General features: G+C 47.5%; 1 protein-coding gene across 1 annotated transcript in view; it reads right to left on the bottom strand.

Moving 5' to 3' along the window:
• The window catches only part of LOC120018950 (metabotropic glutamate receptor 5-like), a 159,150-nt gene extending 147,246 nt beyond the window's left edge, over positions 1–11,904 (bottom strand). The window contains exon 1 of the mRNA XM_038962160.1: positions 11,886–11,904. Coding sequence (XP_038818088.1) covers positions 11,886–11,904 — 19 coding nt within the window. The remainder of the gene's footprint in view (positions 1–11,885) is intronic.
• Positions 11,905–12,163: the final 259 nt, after the last annotated feature.

Consider the following 12,163-nt stretch of genomic DNA (forward strand, 5'->3'; position numbering starts at 1 on the left):
CAAGCTCTACATTAGGCCTAGCATTACTTTGGCCGAGAGCAAGCCCTACACGGGAGCAAGCCTTACACGGGAGCAATCTTTACGTTAGGCCTAGCATTACTTTGGCCGGGAGCAAGCCCTACACGGGAGCAAGCCTTACACGGGAGCAAGCTTTACGTTAGGCCTAGCATTACTTTGGCCGGGAGCAAGCCCTACACGGGAGCAAGCTCTACATTAGGCCTAGCATTACTTTGGCCGGGAGCAAGCTCTACACGGGAGCAAGCCCTACACGGGAGCAAGCTCTACATTAGGCCTAGCATTACTTTGGCCAGAAGTTAGCTCTAAAGGGCCTAGCTCTTGACTTCTCCTAAATTGTTCTTGGCTTCCATGTGTTTAATTTGCAGTGTTGGTGTTGGCAGCCCTGAATGTATATTTACAGGTCTTTTTTGGAAATATGCAAATCATGGGGAAATGTCAAATGTCATATTATGGGCAAAAAGTTGCCCGGTCACAAATCTTGCTGCTGTGATGGCACACTGTGGTATTTCACCCAGTAGATATGGGAGTTTATCAAAATTGGGTTTGGTTTCAAATTCTTTGTGGATCTGTGTTATCTGAGGGAAATATGTGTCTCTAATATGGTCACACATTTGGCAGGAGGTTAGGAAGTGCAGCTCAGTTTCCACCTCATTTTGTGGGCAGTGTGTCCTGTCTTCTCTTGAGAGCCAGGTCTGCCTATGGCGGCCTTTCTCAATAGCAAGGCAAAGCTATTGAGGCGGCAGGTAGCCTAGTGGTTAGAGTGTTAGGCCAGTAACCGAAAGGTTGCTGGATCGAATCCCTGAGCTGACAAGGTCAAAATCTGTCGGTCTTCCCCTGAACAAGGCAGTTAACCCACTGTTCCCCGGTAGGCTGTCATTGTAAATAAGAATTTTTTACTTAACTGACTTGCCTAGTTATATAAAGGTTACTCTATGCTCACTGAGTCTGTAAATAGTCAAAGCTTTCCTTAAGTTTGGGTCAGTCACAGTGGTCAAGTATTCTGCCTCTGTGTACTCTCTGTTTATCGCCAAATAGCATTCTAGTTTGCTCAGTTTTTTTGTTAATTCTTTACTACGTGTCAAGTAATTATCCTTTTGTTTAATTGTGTTGCTGTCCTGGGGCTCTGTGGGGTCTGTTTGTGTTTGTGAACAGAGCCCCAGGACCAGCTCTCTCTCTCTCTCTCTCTCTCTCTCTCTCTCTCTCTCTCTCTCTCTCTCTCTCTCTCTCTCTCTCTCTCTCTCTCTCTCTCTGAGGTCACTGCTCAGACAGACAAACAGATGACAGATAGTTACTGTCTGTAGTTGCTAACTGCCCCTGTCTGCTCTTGCCTGTTTGTTTCCGTGCTGTGCTGTGCTCTGTGTGAGTGAGTGATCTGATGCGTGGTCATCGGTCGAGCGGGGGCTGACATGCAGTCAAAGGTGATTCTTTCCCTGCGACTGCCCTTTCCCTGCTCCCACGCAAAGAGGCAAGGAGGCAGTGAGAGAAGCAGGAATACAGGGCTACTCAGCCAGGCGTCAAACATGCACCCGGTCTCCCTCTCCCTCACTCTCCCTCCTTCTCTTTACCCCCCACCCTTCCCCTCTCTGTTGTGTCACTCCTGGATCCCTAGCCTTGCCCCCCCCCCCCCCCCCCCCGTCTCACCCCCTGACTGCCCCTACCTCTTCCACTGTTCTCTACTGTAACCCACATTCACCCCTTTGTACCCTCCAACACACACACACACACACACACACACACACACACACACACACACACACACACACACACACACACACACACACACACACACACACACACACACACACACACACACACACACACACACACACTTCCTCCATTTTGCTGTGTCCCCTATTTTACCACACCACTTCATCTCTCCTTCCCATCTTCCACTTTGCTGTGTCCCCAGTGTCCCCAGTGTCCCCTGTCCCTCCCTCCATTCGTCTCGTGTGATGTGTGGCACAGTGGGGTCCAGATGAGAGGAATCTATGTGTTGCTTCATGCAACACTGAGCACCAGGGGGGCGACAAAGCAGCAGTCACGAATCGCCGTCTCGCTCAGACACACACACGCATGCATGCATGCTCTCTCTCTCTCTCTCTCTCTCTCTCTCTCTCTCTCTCTCTCTCTCTCTCTCTCTCTCTCTCTCTCTCTCTCTCTCACACACACACAGCCTCAAAGACATCATTTAGGAAAATTAGGAAAAAAGCAAGGATAAATCGTTAACTACTTAATCCAGTCTTAAACGCTTGCGTGATCTGTCGTTGTCTGTGATGCACACAGAGAGAGAGAGAGAGAGAAAACGAGAGAGAGAGGGATAGAAAGAGAGAAAGAGGAGAGGCGGTATAAAAAGAGAGAGACAGAAAAAGGGATGAAAAGAAAAAGGAATACAAAGAGAGAAAATGTGATTCTAAAAAGAGGTTGTATGATTCAGGTTGTGTGAGACAGTTTGAATAGTTTCTTTAACCTTTATTTTAACAGGGAAAACATATTGAGATCTAAGTTTTTATTATTTTATTTTTTTACAAATTTGCCCATGTATAATAGAACATAAATATACACATTATACTCAAACATACTGTATATACACATTCAAATACAAAAACTCAGTCATGTGAAGCACGAATAAAACATCACAAATCACCCAGAAAAACAGTTACATTCCTCCACAAATACGTCCCCAATCAATACTTTAAACTGAACGGCATGAAATGTATTTAGCATTTTGTTCCAGTAATATGGTGCATTAAAACTAAAAGCAGATTCATCTAGCTCTGTGGAGAGACCTTAGGAATCTCAAGAGTTAACCAATCCTGTGAATGAACGGGTTAGGCAACTCAGGTGTCTATACTTCAACAGCAAAGTTAGATAAGATGAAAGTTTATGAAGTAGGGCCTTGTAAAACAAATAGGGAATAATGTAGAATAATGTACGGGTCTTTAGTGAAGTCCAGCCAACCTTTTGATACAGGATGCAGTGATGAGTATTAAAACTGTCCCCTGTAACTAAACAAAGGGCATTATGGGAGATGGGATGAGGTCTTTAGTGAAGTCCAGCCAACCTTTTGATACAGGATGCAGTGATGAGTATTAAAACTGTCCCCTGTAACTAAACAAAGGGCATTATGGGAGATGGGATGAGGTCTTTAGTGAAGTCCAGCCAACCTTTTGATACAGGATGCAGTGATGAGTATTAAAACTGTCCCCTGTAACAAAACAAAGGGCATTATGGGAGATGGGATGAGGTCTTTAGTGAAGTCCAGCCAACCTTTTGATACAGGATGCAGTGATGAGTATTAAAACTGTCCCCTGTAACTAAACAAAGGGCATTATGGGAGATGGGATGAGGTCTTTGGTTTTAGTGGGGTTTTTCTAAATTCCAGGCCCATAATAATATGAGTTGATTAAACCGCAAAGACAATTTCAGGGATATCTCCGTAATCCATCAGGCAGCTAAAAACCCCTAAGTGCCTGCGACCCCATCATGGAATCTCTAACAAGATTTATATGTGCAGTCAGTTGGGGACAGGGATGGGGACAGATGGGGACGGGTGTGTGTGTAAGGGTAGAGGGGTAGAAGAGGATGTGGAGAGGGGGGGAGTCGATTTGGGATGTGTTGAATTTAGGGGAAGCTGCAGGGGGTCTTGATTTGGTTTTAGTAAATGGCGGGTAGATGTACAGTTGTAGCAATGGAGGCTGGTGGGAGTAGCTATAGGAGGATGGGCTCATTGATGGGCTCATTGTAATGCTGGAATATGTTTGATGTGTTTGATACCGTTCCATTTATTCCATTACAATGAGCCTGTCCTCCTATAGATCCTCCCACCAGCCGCCACTGAGTTGTAGGTAGGACGGATGGTGAAGATGGAGGGGTTCAATTTGGTATTTATGGTTGAGATTTGATGGCTGGATTGGGTGGGCAGGTTGTAACTGGTAGTGTGCGGATGTGGAGAGGCATGGTGGCTGTTGTGGGGAGATGGGTGGGTCAACTCTATTGATATGTTGAGAGTGGTTTGGGTAGGACAGGGTATGGTGGGATAGGGTAGGGCCTACCCCTAATCTACCCTGCCCTACCCAACCATATCCTACCCCACTCTATCCTATACTACCTTACCCTACCTTACTCTACCCTATCCTATTCTACCCTAGGGTAGGGTAAGGTTAGATAGGGTAGGATAGGACAGAATAGGGTAGGACAGGGTTGAATAGGGTAGGATATGCTTGAATAGAGTAGGATAGGATTGAATAGGATAGGGTAGGATATGATAGAATAGGGTTAAGGTTGGGAGGGTTGGGTAGGGTAGCATAGAATAGGGTAGGATTGGATTGAATAGTGTTACGGTTGGGAGAGTTGGGTAGGGTAGGGTTGAATAGGGTAGGATAGGTTTGAATAGGGTAGGATAGGATTGAATAAGGTTAAGGTTGGGAGGGTTGGGTAGGGTAGCATAGAATAGGGTAGGATTGGATTGAATAGTGTTACGGTTGGGAGAATTGGGTAGGGTAGGGTTGAATAGGGTAGGATAGGTTTGAATAGGGTAGGATAGGATTGAATAAGGTTAAGGTTGGGAGGGTTGGGTAGGGTAGCATAGAATAGGGTAGGATTGGATTGAATAGTGTTACGGTTGGGAGAGTTGGGTAGGGTAGGGTTGAATAGGGTAGGATAGGTTTGAATAGGGTAGGATAGGATTGAATAGGGTTAAGGTTGGGAGGGTTGGGTAGGGTAGCATAGAATAGGGTAGGATTGGATTGAATAGTGTTACGGTTGGGAGAGTTGGGTAGGGTAGGGTTGAATAGGGTAGGATAGGTTTGAATAGGGTAGGATAGGATTGAATAAGGTTAAGGTTGGGAGGGTTGGGTAGGGTAGCATAGGGTAGGATAGGGTTGAACAGGGTTAAGGTTGAGAGGGTTGGGTATGGTAGGGTAGGTTAGGTTAGGATAGAAGAGGGTAAGATAGGTTTGAATAGGGTAGGATAGGCTTGAATAGGGTAGGATAGGGTTGAATAAGGTTAAGGTTGGGAGGGTTGGGTAGGGTAGCATAGAATAGGGTAGGATTGGATTGAATAGTGTTACGGTTGGGAGAGTTGGGTAGGGTAGGGTTGAATAGGGTAGGATAGGTTTGAATAGGGTAGGATAGGATTGAATAAGGTTAAGGTTGGGAGGGTTGGGTAGGGTAGCATAGGGTAGGGTAGGATTGGATTGAATAGTGTTACGGTTGGGAGAGTTGGGTAGGGTAGGGTTGAATAGGGTAGGATAGGTTTGAATAGGGTAGGATAGGATTGAATAAGGTTAAGGTTGGGAGGGTTGGGTAGGGTAGGATAGGGTTGAATAGGGTAGAATAGGGTTGAATAGGGTAGGATAGGGTTGAACAGGGTAGGATAGGTTTGAATAGGGTTAAGGTTGAGAGGGTTGGGTATGGTAGGATAGGTTAGGATAGAAGAGGGTAAGATAGGTTTGAATAGGGTAGGATAGGCTTGAATAGGGTAGGATAGGGTTAAGGTTGGGAGGGTTGGGTATGGTAGGATAGGCTTGAATAGGGTAGGATAGGGTTAAGGTTGGGAGGGTTGGGTATGGTAGGATAGGGTAGGATAGGCTTGAAAAGGGTTAAGGTTGGGAAGATAGGGTAGGGTGGGTTTGAACAGAGAAAGGGTTGCTTGGGTGCAACAGAGAGGAAGACTGTTCGTGAAGGGGGGTGGGGGGTCAGTTGGCAAGGGATGTGTGGAGTCATTTGATTTGATTTGAGTTATAGGTGTGTGTGTGTGTGTGTGTGTGTGTGTGTGTGTGTGTGTGTGTGTGTGTGTGTGTGTGTGTGTGTGTGTGTGTGTGTGTGTGAGAGAGAGAGACAGGTATTGTAGTAGAGGGGTGCTCCAACACTCCTGCTAGGCTAGGTGTAACACGTATTGTAGTAGAGGGGAGCTCCAACACTCCTGCTAGGCTAGGTGTAACAGGTATTGTACTAGAGGGGAGCTCCAACACTCCTGCTAGGCTAGGTGTAACGTATTGTAGTAGAGGGGAGCTCCAACACTCCTGCTATACTAGGTGTAACAGGTATTGTAGTAGAGGGGAGCTCCAACTCTCCTGCTAGACTAGGTGTAACGTATTGTAGTAGAGGGGAGCTCCAACACTCCTGCTAGGCTAGGTGTAACAGGTATTGTAGTAGAGGGGAGCTCCAACACTCCTGCTAGGCTAGGTGTAACAGGTATTGTAGTAGAGGGGTGCTCCAACACTCCTGCTAGGCTAGGTGTAACAGGTATTGTAGTAGAGGGGAGCTCCAACACTCCTGCTAGGCTAGGTGTAACAGGTATTGTAGTAGAGGGGAGCTCCAACACTCCTGCTAGGCTAGGTGTAACAGGTATTGTAGTAGAGGGGAGCTCCAACACTCCTGCTAGGCTAGGTGTAACAGGTATTGTAGTAGAGGGGAGCTCCAACACTCCTGCTAGGCTAGGTGTAACAGGTATTGTAGTAGAGGGGAGCTCCAACACTCCTGCTAGGCTAGGTGTAACAGGTATTGTTGTAGAGGGGAGCTCCAACACTCCTGCTAGACTAGGTGTAACAGGTATTGTAGTAGAGGGGAGCTCCAACACTCCTGCTAGGCTAGGTGTAACAGGTATTGTAGTAGAGGGGAGCTCCAACACTCCTGCTAGGCTAGGTGTAACAGGTATTGTAGTAGAGGGGTGCTCCAACACTCCTGCTAGGCTAGGTGTAACAGGTATTGTAGTAGAGGGGAGCTCCAACACTCCTGCTAGGCTAGGTGTAACAGGTATTGTTGTAGAGGGGAGCTCCAACACTCCTGCTAGGCTAGGTGTAACAGGTATTGTAGTAGAGGGGAGCTCCAACACTCCTGCTAGGCTAGGTGTAACAGGTATTGTAGTAGAGGGGAGCTCCAACACTCCTGCTAGGCTAGGTGTAACAGGTATTGTAGTAGAGGGGAGCTCCAACACTCCTGCTAGGATAGGTGTAACAGGTATTGTAGTAGAGGGGAGCTCCAACACTCCTGCTAGGCTAGGTGTAACAGGTATTGTAGTAGAGGGGTGCTCCAACTCTCCTGCTAGACTAGGTGTAACGTATTGTAGTAGAGGGGAGCTCCAACACTCCTGCTAGGCTAGGTGTAACACGTATTGTAGTAGAGGGGAGCTCCAACACTCCTGCTAGGCTAGGTGTAACAGGTATTGTAGTAGAGGGGATCTCCAACACTCCTGCTAGGCTAGGTGTAACAGGTATTGTAGTAGAGGGGAGCTCCAACACTCCTGCTAGGCTAGGTGTAACAGGTATTGTTGTAGAGGGGAGCTCCAACACTCCTGCTAGGCTAGGTGTAACAGGTATTGTAGTAGAGGGGAGCTCCAACACTCCTGCTAGGCTAGGTGTAACAGGTATTGTAGTAGAGGGGAGCTCCAACACTCCTGCTAGGCTAGGTGTAACAGGTATTGTAGTAGAGGGGAGCTCCAACACTCCTGCTAGGATAGGTGTAACAGGTATTGTAGTAGAGGGGAGCTCCAACACTCCTGCTAGGCTAGGTGTAACAGGTATTGTAGTAGAGGGGTGCTCCAACACTCCTGCTAGGCTAGGTGTAACACGTATTGTAGTAGAGGGGAGCTCCAACACTCCTGCTAGGCTAGGTGTAACAGGTATTGTAGTAGAGGGGATCTCCAACTCTCCTGCTCGACTAGGTGTAACACGTATTGTAGTAGAGGGGAGCTCCAACACTCCTGCTAGGCTAGGTGTAACAGGTATTGTAGTAGAGGGGATCTCCAACTCTCCTGCTAGGCTAGGTGTAACAGGTATTGTAGTAGAGGGGTGCTCCAACACTCCTGCTAGGCTAGGTGTAACACGTATTGTAGTAGAGGGGAGCTCCAACACTCCTGCTAGGCTAGGTGTAACAGGTATTGTAGTAGAGGGGAGCTCCAACACTCCTGCTAGGCTAGGTGTAACAGGTATTGTAGTAGAGGGGAGCTCCAACACTCCTGCTAGGCTAGGTGTAACAGGTATTGTAGTAGAGGGGAGCTCCAACACTCCTGCTAGGCTAGGTGTAACAGGTATTGTAGTAGAGGGGATCTCCAACTCTCCTGCTAGACTAGGTGTAACACGTATTGTAGTAGAGGGGAGCTCCAACACTCCTGCTAGGCTAGGTGTAACAGGTATTGTAGTAGAGGGGAGCTCCAACACTCCTGCTAGGCTAGGTGTAACAGGTATTGTAGTAGAGGGGAGCTCCAACACTCCTGCTAGGCTAGGTGTAACACGTATTGTAGTAGAGGGGAGCTCCAACACTCCTGCTAGGCTAGGTGTAACAGGTATTGTAGTAGAGGGGAGCTCCAACACTCCTGCTAGACTAGGTGTAACGTATTGTAGTAGAGGGGAGCTCCAACACTCCTGCTAGGCTAGGTGTAACAGGTATTGTAGTAGAGGGGATCTCCAACTCTCCTGCTAGGCTAGGTGTAACAGGTATTGTAGTAGAGGGGTGCTCCAACACTCCTGCTAGGCTAGGTGTAACACGTATTGTAGTAGAGGGGAGCTCCAACACTCCTGCTAGGCTAGGTGTAACAGGTATTGTAGTAGAGGGGAGCTCCAACACTCCTGCTAGGCTAGGTGTAACAGGTATTGTACTCTGGGTTCTCAGTGGCCAAAGCAGCAGAGTAACATGCAGAAACCATCTTACTGTAATTGAAGCCTGTTTCTGTCGCTGTAAACAGCATTTAGGCTGCCCTCTTCACCATAACGATATAATCTACTGTATCAAATCAAATCAAATGTTATTTGTCACATGCACCGAATACAACAGGTGTAGTAGACCTTACAGTGAAATGCATACTTACAAGCCCTTAACCAACAATGCAGTTTTTAGAAAAAATACACAAAAAATAAGAAATAAAAGTAACATATAATTAAAGAGCAGCAGTAAAATAACAATAGCGGAGCTATATACAGGGGGTACCGGTACAGAGTCAATGTGGAGGCTATATACAGGGGGTACCGGTACAGAGTCAATGTGGAGGCTATATACAGGGGTACCGGTACAGAGTCAATGTGGAGGCTATATACAGGGGGTACCGGTACAGAGTTAATGTGGAGGCTATATACAGGGGTACCGGTACAGAGTCAATGTGGAGGCTATATACAGGGGTACCGGTACAGAGTTAATGTGGAGGCTATATACAGGGGGTACCGGTACAGAGTCAATGTGGAGGCTATATACAGGGGTACCGGTACAGAGTCAATGTGGAGGCTATATACAGGGGTACCGGTACAGAGTTAATGTGAAGGGGTACCGGTACAGAGTCAATGTGAAGGGGTACCGGTACAGAGTCAATGTGAAGGGGTACCGGTACAGAGTTAATGTGCTGGGGCACCGGTACAGAGTTAATGTGAAGGGGTACCGGTACAGAGTCAATGTGAAGGGGTACCGGTACAGAGTTAATGTGCTGGGGCACCGGTACAGAGTTAATGTGAAGGGGTACCGGTACAGAGTTAATGTGAAGGGGTACCGGTACAGAGTCAATGTGAAGGGGTACCGGTACAGAGTTAATGTGAAGGGGTACCGGTACAGAGTCAATGTGAAGGGGTACCGGTACAGAGTTAATGTGCTGGGGCACCGGTACAGAGTTAATGTGAAGGGGTACCGGTACAGAGTTAATGTGCTGGGGCACCAGTGTCAATGTAATTGAGGTAATATGTACATGTAGGTAGTTATTAAAGTGACTATGCAAAGATAATAACAGAGAGTAGCAACAGCGTAAAACAGGGGGGCAATGCAAATAGTCAGGAGACTTATGGCTTGGGGGTAGAAGCTGTTTAGAAGCCTCTTGAACCAACACTTGGCGCTTCTCTACCGCTTGCCATGCGGTAGCAAAGAGAACAGTCTATGACTAGGGTGGCTGGAGTCTTTGACAATTTTTACTGCCTTCCTCTGACACCGCCTGGTATAGAGGTCCTGGATGGCAGGAAGCTTGGCCCCAGTGATGTACTAGGCCATACGCTCTACCCTCTGTAGTGCCTTGCAGGCGGAGGCCGACCAGTTGTCATACCAGGCAGTGATGCAACCCGTCAGGATGCTCTCGATGGTGCAGCTGTAGAACCTTTTGAGGATCTGAGGACTCATGCCCCAAATCTTTTAGAGATTTTATCGTGCCCTCTTCACGACTGTCTTGGTGTGCTTGGACAATGTTAGTTTGTTGGTGATGTGAACGCCGAGGAACTTGAAGCTCTCAACCTGCTCCACTACAGCTCCGTCGCTGAGAATGGGGGCGTGCTCGGTCCTCCTTTTCCTGTAGTCCACAATCATTTCCTTTGTCTTGATCACGTTGAGGGAGAGGTTGTTACTCTGGCACCACCCGGCCAGGTCTCTGACCTCCTCCCTATAGGCTGTCTCGTCGTTGTCGGTGATCAGCCCGGCAAACTTAATGATGATGATGGAGTCGTGCCTGGCCGTGCAGTCATGAGTGAACAGGGAGTACAGGAGGGGATTGAGCAAGAACCCCTGATGTGGTCCCTGTGTTGAGGATCAGCATGGCGGATGTGTTGTTACCTACACTTACCACCTGGGGGCGGCCCTTCAGAAAGTCCAGGATCCAGTTGCAGAGGGAGGTGTTTAGTCCCAGGGTCCTTAGCTTAGTGATGAGCTTTGAGGGTACTATGGTGTTGAACGCTGAGCTGTAGTCAATGAATAGCATTCTCACATAAGTGTTCCTTTTGTCCAGGTGGGAAAGGACAGTGTGGAGTGCAATAGAGATTGCATCATCTGTGGATCTGTTGGGGCGGTATGCAAATTGAAGTGGGTTTAAGATTTCTGGGATAATGGTGTTGATGTGAGCCATGACCAGCTTTTCAAAGCACTTCATGGCTACATACGTGAGTGCTACAGGTTGGTAGTCATTTAGGCAGGTTACCTTAGTGTTCTTGGGCACAGGGACTATGGTGGTCTGCTTGAAACATGTTGGTATTACAGACTCAGACAGGGAGAGGTTGAACATGTCAGTGAAGACACCTGCCAGTTGGTCAGCACATGCTCATAGTTCAAGTCCTTGTAATCCATCTGGCCCCGCATCCTTGTGTATGTTGACCTGTTTAAAGGTCTTGCTCACATCGGCTACAGAGAGCGTGATCACACAGTCGTCTGGAACAGCTGATGCTCTCATGCATGTTTCAGTGTTACTTGCTTCGAAGCAAGCATTGAGGTTTTTAGCCCGGTGTAGTACGATTCGATCTTAGTTCTGTATTGATGCTTTGCCTGTTTGATGTTTCGTCAGAGGGCATAGCGGGAGAATCATTCAGTCATCAGTTATGATTCATGCTTCTGTTGTCTTTAATGACAACCATAATAACAACGGTCACAGGCCTGAAATGAATCCAGTGTGACTACCTCTCCTACCAGGCTGTATCACAACTGGCTGTGATTGGGAGTCCCATAGGGCAGCGCACAATTGGCCCAGCGTCGTCCGGTTTAGGGTTTGGTTGGGGTAGGCCGTCATTGTAAATAAGAATTTGTTCTTAACTGACTTGCCTCGTTAAATAAAGGTTAAATAAATAAAAAATGAAGGGAGACAGAGAGAGAGAGAGAGAGAGAGAGAGAGAGAGAGAGAGAGAGAGAGAGAGAGAGAGAGAGAGAGAGAGAGAGAGAGAGAGAGAGAGAGAGAGAGAGAGAGAGAGAGAGAGAGAGAGAGAGAGAGAGAGAGAGAGAGAGAGAGAGAGAGAGAGAGAAGACTAGAGAGAGAGAGAGAGAGAGAGAGAGAGAGAGAGAGAGAGAGAGAGAGAGAGAGAGAGAGAGAGAGAGAGAGAGAGAGAGAGAGAAGACTAGAGGGAGAGAGAGAGAGAGAGAAGAATAGAGGTAACATCAGAATCCTTTTGCTGTCTAGGAAGAACAGCTTGAGCAGAACTCACTCTCATTGGCTGCCGGCATTAGCAAATGAACCACCAAGCCTGTTCTTTCCGTCTTTCTATCTCCTCTTTTCTTTATGATTTAATTCCTCCTCTCTCCTTGTGTCAGTTCTGGGGGAGGGGGAATCAAGGGTGTGTGTGGGGAGGGGGAGTTGAAGGGGTTAGCTTGTAGTTTGAGCGCTAAGCGAATGTGTCAGTGCCAAGGGCAAGGGGTCTTTCTGCAGGAACCAGCTCTATCACGAGAACAACGAACACACCACCCCCAGGGCCTCAATGTGTGT

This window comes from Salvelinus namaycush, chromosome 23 (assembly GCF_016432855.1).
Source record: "Salvelinus namaycush isolate Seneca chromosome 23, SaNama_1.0, whole genome shotgun sequence".
Taxonomy (NCBI): Eukaryota; Metazoa; Chordata; class Actinopteri; order Salmoniformes; family Salmonidae; genus Salvelinus; species Salvelinus namaycush.